Genomic DNA, 8659 nt, shown 5'->3' with positions numbered 1-8659 from the left:
CTTCACATTTTCCAATCAAGAGTTTGCATTCACTAAAATCGTATCTCTAAGCCTATAGAGATCGTTGTTACAACGTCTCATTAATAAAATAGTGGTTATCGTTACAACGCCTTAGTGTCTCACTAAAAAGATAATGATCATCATTTTATGTGTCATTAATCTTCACAATGCTTAGTACTTTAAGTTTCTTAATAACGTTGTTAGTGCCTATATTCTTACAAATGCTCACGAAAATCGCCCATATTACAAGGTTTACAATGATGCGCACCACACTTCCTTTGGATTTTTAAATCTTCCATTGAATATAGAAACAAAGGAGGTTAAAGATCACACTTTTATTCATGTGTAATCCAGATTCCTTTATTTATTTATTTATTTTTTTTGTAAAAGACGAGTTAGTTGTTAAATTGTTATACAAAGATATCACTTAAAATAAATGTGAGGCAAACAGATAGACTCAAAAATCCGTCGAAACGTTAGTGGTTGTATAATTAATGCGCGGTGCGGACGTATCACCCACCTTGACCGAATCATAACTCATAAGTAAATATAATCGGCTTCAACTTAAAAAAACAAAAAAAAAACTAGTTTAATTTGTAAAACGCCATTCCTAACATTGAAACAGTGATTATCTTCTTATAAATTCTTAATTAATTTTTTTCATCACGTTAATTAAATAACAAATTAATAATAAACAAAAGGTCACGTGGAAACTAGGTAGTTAGTTAGTTAGTTCGTTAGTTCCCGCTAAATCTGGGATATATTATTATCAACAAACTCATTTCACCTGCTACTGCTACTACTATCAGATCATTTAAACATCAAATTCATGCATATCCAAACCCTAATTTCACTCACAAATCCTCAATTGTCAGATCACATGCGATAACAATCATCAGTTTAATCCAACACTGGTCCTATATATATTCACCATCCAATTCCAAAATCCTAATCCTAATCATCCGCACCAATGAATTTGGGGATTTTCAAATCGAAGCCTCGCACCCCGGCGGAGCTCGTGGTTGATCTCCGTCGCCTCCTGCCGTATGCCGCCCCGAATCCTACTGTTCGTGAATCCAAACGCCGTCAGAAGGTTTAATTCTGTCCAGAACTGTTAAGTTTTGTAATTAGGGATTATGTCTAGAGTTATTATATTCTTTTTTTTTTTTTTTGGGGGGGGGGGGGGGGGTACTGTTCGGTTAGTAGCCTCAACCGAATTAATCAATTGGGTTACTGTTAATTGGGTCGGGTTGGGGGATTAGTGGGTTGAGTAATATGATTTGTTTTATTTTTAAAAAAATAATTAGAATTAGAGGTGCAAACGAGCCAAGATGCTCGCGAGCTACTCAAGATCGGCTCATTAAAAAGCTCGATAGAGCCAAGCCCGATCTCACGCCTAAAAGTAAGCTCGTTTAACCGCGAGCCTAAACGAGCCTGTCATTTATATAATTTTTTAAAATATATGTTTAATATTTATTAATTAATATATATATAATGTTATTAAAAAATAAATAAAAATAACTAAATAATACATATTATTTTATACATAATATTATAATAGAAAAAAATATATAAAAATAATTATAATTATAAACGAGCCGAGTCCGAGTCGAGCTCGAGCTTCAAAATCTACTAATAAAGCTCGAAACGAGCCGAGCTCGGGCTCGAGCCAGCTCGTTTGCACCCATTTAAAATCATGAAATTTGGCTGGAACTTGCAAGAGTATATTCGGAAAATGTAATAAACAAAAACAAAAATATAATTAATTTTAGTTACTTAAACGGGTTAACGACTTAACAGGTCAACCTAAACCCGACACGATGTTAGCCAACCCGAAAACAACCTGTTTTTAAACGGGTTGTTTTTAAGCGGGCTGTGTTAGTCAACTCAGAACCTTTTTTTTCATGTCAAGTTCGGTCATGTTTCTGGTCGTGTCAACAGCTGCCACCCCTGTTTTCGGCTAATCAGTTCGGTTTATTCGGTTATTTTTTTTCAGTCTTCAGTTTGATTAAGTTAATTTCAGTTTATAACCAAAATCAAATTTGGGCAATCAAATTTTGGCTAAAGTTTCTTACTTGGTAATACATATGATATAAATACATGAAATGGTGGTATAAATACATGAAATGGTGGCATAGAACATGTGAAATACATGACATGGAGGTATAAAAGCTAGATATAGATGAAAATATGAATAGTTCTGTTCGGTTAATTTCGGTTTACCGAGTGTACAAAAAATAACCGATAACCGCCTTTTGGTTAATTTCAGTTCGGTTTCATTGGTTTTCGGTTTGGTTAACGGCTCGGTTATTGCTCACTCATATATTTTGTTATTAGCATAAATTTGAAAATCAGTATCCTCATATATGATCTATGGTTAATATTTATGACTTCTTTTGAAATACACATTTGTGGTGCAGATTTGTGAAGTAAGGAAAGTGATTCTTGAAATGAGGACGGTTCTTTATGGAGACGAACGGGTAGAACCCGTAGAAGAGGCTTGTGTGAAGTTGACACAGGAGTTCTTCAAAGAAGACACGTGTCATATGCTAATTTCATTCTTTCCTCATTTGGACCCTGGGGTATGGGATGATTTAATTGTTATTTCAATATGTGTTTTGGTGTTCATAATGTTAAAATATTGAGCCTGGTATGATGCAGACGCGTCAAGACATCACGCATGTGATTGCAAATATGCAGAGGCAACTGGTGAATGGACATTATCTGCCTCTAAAAATTTGGAGGGCAATACAGCCCTTCTGACTATGCTGCTACCAGGGTGAGCTATTTGCTACAGTAGTATGTTTCTTGTTATCTGGTGTGAGTTAATCTAAATATGTTCAGTTTTCAGATGTGATGAGCCGGAGCTTGCGATATCATATGGTGCAATTTTAAGAGAATGTATCCGCCATCAAGTAGCTGCAAAGTACGTATCGTTATTCAAAACCAGTATTTTTCTATAGTTTTCTTGCTATAATTTTGTTAGCTAACTTCTGAATTGTTTCACAGGTATTTTCTGGAGATAGATCACGTTAAACTGTTCTTTCGATACATGCAAGATCCAAATTTTGAGATTGCATCAGATGCAACAACAACATTTAGAGTTAAGTATAAGTGTGAAATTTACATATTATGTTTGTAATAGTGTTGTGGACTGCATGGTGACCGTCTTTTCATCCTTGTTTCAGGAGCTATTGACCAGGCATAAGACAACTGCTTGTGACTTTCTTTTCAAAAATTTTGACTGGGTGAGTGGTTGACCCACCAGAAACTCATACAGAAGTTTCATCTCAAACTTTAATATCGGCAACTCTTTTATGCAATCATTATACATATTGACCCTTGGTTTCATGATTTCTTAACTATATTTTTTGTGCAGTTCTTTCAAGAATACAACTTATTGCTACAATCTCCCAACTATATCAGCAGAAGGAATGCTGTCATGGTATAATTTACAACTTACGAGTACCATTTTTTCTATATTCTGTCAGATATGTTAGTGTTATTTTCTTTTGAATAGCCTTTATTAAATCTAGTATTGTGATTATGACCGAGTCTGCAATTCTTTTCAGCTGTTGGGAGCATTGTTATTGGATCGTTCATAAACCTCGGTGATGATTCGATACGTGTGCTCATTGGACAACATGAGAATTCTCATGAATCTTCTTAGGGTATTTATTATTCGTTAATGTTCATTTTCATATTTTTTCTACAATGCATGCTGACAGTTGACTATATTCATCCTCTAGGATTCAAACAAGACCATACAGCTAGAAGCTTTCCAGGTGTTCAAGGTAATAATGGATATTATTATTGTTTGATTGTATTTGGATTTATGTTTTCTTTAATGGGTTCTATTGACCTTTGGAATAGCTTTTTCCTGCTAACCAGAGAAAGCCTCGAGAGATTGTGAAAGTGTTGATTGCAAACAGAGACAAGCTGCTTCAGTTTTTTAGCGAATTCAATTTTGAAAAAGGTACAAAAAGGATTTTTATTTCAGTTTATGCTACTGTAACAAGATGCTTAAAATTATAATCCCTTTGCAGCTGGTGAACATTTTGAATCAGACAAAGCTGAGGTGGTGAAGGAAATTGCCACCCTTGAGCTAAAAGATCCACAATGCTCGACTTCAAAGCAATGCGAAGAAATCGCTTGTTAAGACTAACCTCTTGGTAACCTTTTATATTTGTTGGGACCAAGTAGAATTGAAGCTTGCATATTTACGTTTTCCATGATATGAAGGCATAGTTGTTAAAGACTACAATTTAGATGCTTTGCTGTTTTCCATGGTCTAAATTTGCACTTTAGTCTTTGATTCATATCATCAAATGTTGATACATGTATATACCACCAAAAGAATTACAACTCATCCAAAACACAAAATTACAAATCACGAAAACAAAGAACATAAGATTATCTAGCTGCTGATCTCACCTCTAAGCTGACTGGTTGTAGCCATTGCCTGCATATTCGCTTTTCTCTTCCTGTTTCCTCTTTAACACAATAAACCATGTATAAGCCTCTAACATAACTGTATTAACTGCCAAGAAGATAAGTATGCCGATATAAGCCTTCTTCCATTTCTTCTCGGGGTCCAAAATATCAAACCCTTTGAACACATTGATAATGCTTAAGAGGATCACGGTGTACCCTATACTGTGGTGGTAAATGTTCCAGTAAAATCTGTATTTGTTGTCAGGTTTCGGCCTCAGTAGCAGAGCAAATGCCTAAGTGCAAACCAAGTTTATTAAGTTTAAATTGTGGTTTTTAATTTTGATTTTAAGATAGAACGAAACAAGATGGTGATTTGTGAGAATAATACCTGAATGGTTCCAAGGGTAAATAAGGCAATCCCAATGTCTCGGTGCGTGTTGTATTGGATACCGGTTGAGTCACTGCCTAGCTTGAGCCCGGTGGCCCAACCGGCTACACCGACTATATAGGCGGAGGCTTGACACACAACATGGATGTAGAACCAGGCTGGGTTAGCCGCCTTGAACACCTTTAAATATCTCGCAGCCATGGCTCCCATTGGCATCATTACTCCCCAACTCATAGCATTCAACACTCCATGTGTCTGTAATTAAATTATTTTTTTATACCAGATTAGTTGGGGCATTTTGACTTTCAAATTTCATTAAAGATTTTGAATCTTGAAATAATATCTTACATTTTTCCGGTGCCTCCGTGAACCGTCAACATTGCCACCATCAGCGATCTGACCCGAAGCAAAATCCACCGTCCCGACCGAATTTCTATTAGCAGAATCCATCTGATGAGCCGCAGGCGCTCCGCTGGTGACCGGGCCCACCTGCCACACCTGATTAAAACTCATCCTGCCAGCAGGCAACACCAAAGTTGCATAGATCACCACATCACCATTAACCATCTCCGCCCTGATCCTAGGCACATCAAAACTCAACCCGGACGGTTGCAGCCCGGTTGCATAACCCGTAACCGACGACGTGTAAGCTTGAACTGACCCATTTGAGCTGACCAAGCCCACAAGAGCTTGTGCTCCAACCATACCTGACCCACCAATATTAATTGCCCAAGCCACCCATTGGGGGTTTGTGACTCCGGTTTGCCGGTATGCCAAGTCAACGGTGGCATTGGTGGGGTGGTAGTTCCAGTGAAGGTGTGAGTTTAGACCAGGTAAGGTGACACATGCTGCATACACATTGTTGTTTGAGAATGTGTATGCGTTGCAATCTTGAGCATAAGAAATGGTACTCAAGATTGAAATTAAAATGCACAAGATTGGATGAAATGATTTACCCATTTGATGGATCTTTATGGGTATTGTAAATCAATAAAAAATAACAAATAAAAATGGAGTCTTTAAGAGATGGGATTAATGTTGTTTTGTGTGTAAATGGTGTTGATGCAAGTGATCAAGTATTCAAATAGATTCATAGAACATATGTGTGTGTGTGTGTGTGTGTATATATATATATATTGAAAGAGAGAGTGGAGAAAAGAGTTGAATTGACCTGTTCTTGATCTGAAGAAGAAATATACATAAGAAAAGACGAAAGATTATTGTAAGTTGGAAGTTGAAACACAAGCATGTGTGTATAAAATAGTAAAATACAAATGATTTAGTTATTAAATATGTAATAATTAAATAATGAACGTTACCTTTTCTTAATGTTGAAAATAGATTAAATAATTAATAAAATAACAAGTGGATCGTGGATTACGGGTGCTTGTCTAGGCCATCATTCGTGACTGATTAATGCTACCACCCACCAATACCATCACGCATATGGGCTATGACCTAACTTGTCCAATATAAATATAAACCCTTTTATTCATTTTCACGTGTTTGTTTTTAATACAAAAAATGTAGTCTTCTATGTTAATTGAGTTTAGAAACCTATTAAAAATAATAGAGCAAACCATTATTTATATTTGGGTTAAGTTGCAACGAGAAGTGTACGAAAAATTAAAAGTATGAAAAGTCATCATTGATTTTTATCTTAAATGTTATATAAAAAAAACTATGAACGTTTTATAATGAATGAGGAACTGTCATATATGAAATTGAAAAGTCTAAAAAATATATATGGATTATTCTCTTTTAACCTTCTTTTCCCATAAACTATTAGTAAGTAACCTTTCAAGTCCAAAGTCAATAAACTAGATTGTTTTTCATACCTAACCCTCATACCAACACTCACAAAATTTTGTTAACAAAGAAAGTTGAAAAATAAATTTAATATAACGAGATGTATATCTGTAATGTGTGTTGTGTTTATATTATACTAAAAGAATCCACTCATATGTAAGATGACATAATATTCATTAAAAGATGGGGGCAACAATTTACATGTTCATTGTTCAATCGAAATTATACTTTACATACTCAAGCTTGTCTTCTATGCTAAACATAGTCTTCTATGTCTTTTAAGTAGAGAAAACAACAACTTAGATTCATTAAATATTCATAAGTTACTAAATTTAAAATAAAACAAAGGAATTATGACAAGATCTCAAGAAGTCCATCTACCAAAAATTTGAATGCCTTTCTATTAGAAGAAAAACATGACAAGAAAGCATATTTCTATTTATGCATCTTTCATTTGAGTGCACGAGCACGAAAGAAAATATGTTTAAAAAGAATTTGTTTGTGTATGTAATATATCAAATGTTCAAATATAGCTTAAAAAGAATAGTTGTATTAAAAAATGAAATGATTTGAGTGTTTATATATTGATGTTATTAAGTTGTGGAGATTGTAAGGGCGCGTTCGCTTCACGGACTTTTTTTAAAGGATTTGGAATTGGAATTGGAATTGGAATGGAATGGAATGGAATGTTTGGGAATCTCTATCATGTGTTTGGTTGGTTAATATGTATTGAAATTGGAATCTTCTTCATTCTTGGTTTTTTTTTAAGAACGAGGGCAAAGGCGGAAACGTTTTAGTTTTTTTACATTTTTCGTTTTTGATTTATATTTTGAGTTATGAATTTTTTATTAATTTTTTTGAATTTTTTTTGAAGGGGTTTTTATTGTTAATAAGAAAATCCTTAACAATCCTTTCAAATAGGTGGGATTTTAAAATCCCATGAAATATGGGATTTGATGGGATTTAGTTTTCATTCTCATTCTTTCATTTAATGAAACGAACATATCAATTCATGGGATTTAAAATTCCATTCCTTAGAATTCCTTACAAATCCTTGAAACGAACAGACCCTAAGTGTTTTAAAATTTAAAGATGGTCAAAGTAACTCCAAATTAGTTAGTTAAAATGCACACATCAAAGTGGCATAAAATGGTGATTGGTTAAATACCTATTTAAGTTTATGAGTAAAAGGGTCATTTCTCTAATGAGTTTGTTAGGGTTAGGCTGTATTGAAAACGGAAATAAGCAAATTTGCTAAAAATGAGATAACGTGTTTAGAGAATCAGCACGTGTATTCATTTTGCTTTTGATACATTTGGTTTTCTAGCCTAGGAGGCGGTGGAGATCCTGAATAGGATTCAACTGGTCGTGCATAGTAATGTTTCGTCCCCTAGGATCCAAATCTTCGTTTTTAATAGAAACATTTTTGCTATTCAAAAACTGCGACGTACCTTGTTGCCCATTTTCATGAAACTTTAAAGTAAATTACATACTTTAAAACATATTATATGTTTTAAAGTATGTAATTTACTTTAAAGTATGTTACATGTATATAATAGTTCACCAGCTATACCCCTATTCATAAATACAAATAAATAAAAATAATAATTGATTGATTAAATCTGAAGAAAATAGAAAAGTTGCGTATGCTTTTCATCTTTACGTTTTCTAAGAGACAAATGAAAGGTGTCGTCCTCATATTCGAACCGTAATTTTCTCAAATTAATTGACAGATGCCACATGCGTGTGATTGTTAATTAATTAACAAAGGCGTGTTAGCAAGTTAATTAAACCAATATTTTAATTTTTAATCCTAGTAACATGTAATGAATAAGGTTTTTTAATACTCAATTTGTCACAAATACCGGTCAAGCAACCACATTCAATCTTTTTTTTGAAAGGTCAATATATATAAAAAACCGAAACAAGGACTCACAAGAAGCAAGAATCCCAATAAGTATATTTTAGCAAAATAAAACAAAGAAACAAAAGCAGCAAATGTTCTACAATGGAAAATTAACAAAGTTA

The 8659-nt window shown here is 34.1% G+C and overlaps 1 protein-coding gene and 1 pseudogene across 2 annotated transcripts; one reads left to right on the top strand and one right to left on the bottom strand.

The window, feature by feature from the left end:
* The first annotated feature begins 970 nt into the window (after positions 1 to 970).
* On the top strand, positions 971 to 4339 carry LOC143587325 (putative MO25-like protein At5g47540; annotated as a pseudogene). The gene is made up of 11 exons (XR_013144868.1): positions 971 to 1093; positions 2421 to 2582; positions 2662 to 2779; positions 2852 to 2926; positions 3010 to 3103; positions 3189 to 3248; positions 3380 to 3445; positions 3573 to 3671; positions 3750 to 3794; positions 3874 to 3976; positions 4047 to 4339. The product of XR_013144868.1 is annotated as a putative MO25-like protein At5g47540 (transcript).
* Positions 4340 to 4404: 65 nt separating this feature from the next.
* On the bottom strand, positions 4405 to 5913 carry LOC143587319 (cytochrome b561 and DOMON domain-containing protein At5g35735-like). Its single transcript, XM_077068639.1, has 3 exons — positions 5171 to 5913; positions 4823 to 5077; positions 4405 to 4727 (listed from the first exon to the last, which is right to left on the bottom strand). The coding sequence occupies exons 1-3, from the start codon at positions 5780 to 5782 to the stop codon at positions 4437 to 4439; spliced, it is 1158 nt and encodes a 385-aa protein (XP_076924754.1). The 5' UTR covers positions 5783 to 5913; the 3' UTR covers positions 4405 to 4436.
* Positions 5914 to 8659: the final 2746 nt, after the last annotated feature.

The sequence above is a fragment of the Bidens hawaiensis genome, unplaced genomic scaffold, assembly GCF_021521415.1.
Source record: "Bidens hawaiensis isolate Kalapana, Puna unplaced genomic scaffold, B.hawaiensis_p1.1 tig00001575_1, whole genome shotgun sequence".
In the NCBI taxonomy this organism is placed as follows: domain Eukaryota; kingdom Viridiplantae; phylum Streptophyta; class Magnoliopsida; order Asterales; family Asteraceae; genus Bidens; species Bidens hawaiensis.
The sequence above is the reverse complement of the archived record's forward strand: the minus strand, read 5'-3'. Positions and strand labels throughout refer to the sequence as shown.

Excerpts from the sequence above, each read along its gene's own strand:
- LOC143587319 (XM_077068639.1), bottom strand. The coding sequence starts at position 5,782 with ATGGGTAAATCATTTCATCCAATCTTGTGCATTTTAATTTCAATCTTG. Across the intron at positions 5,078-5,170 it reads CACGGAGGCACCGGAAAAAT|ACACATGGAGTGTTGAATGC; the intron begins GTAAGATATTAT and ends ATTTAATTACAG. Across the intron at positions 4,728-4,822 it reads TTACCCTTGGAACCATTCAG|GCATTTGCTCTGCTACTGAG; the intron begins GTATTATTCTCA and ends GTTTGCACTTAG.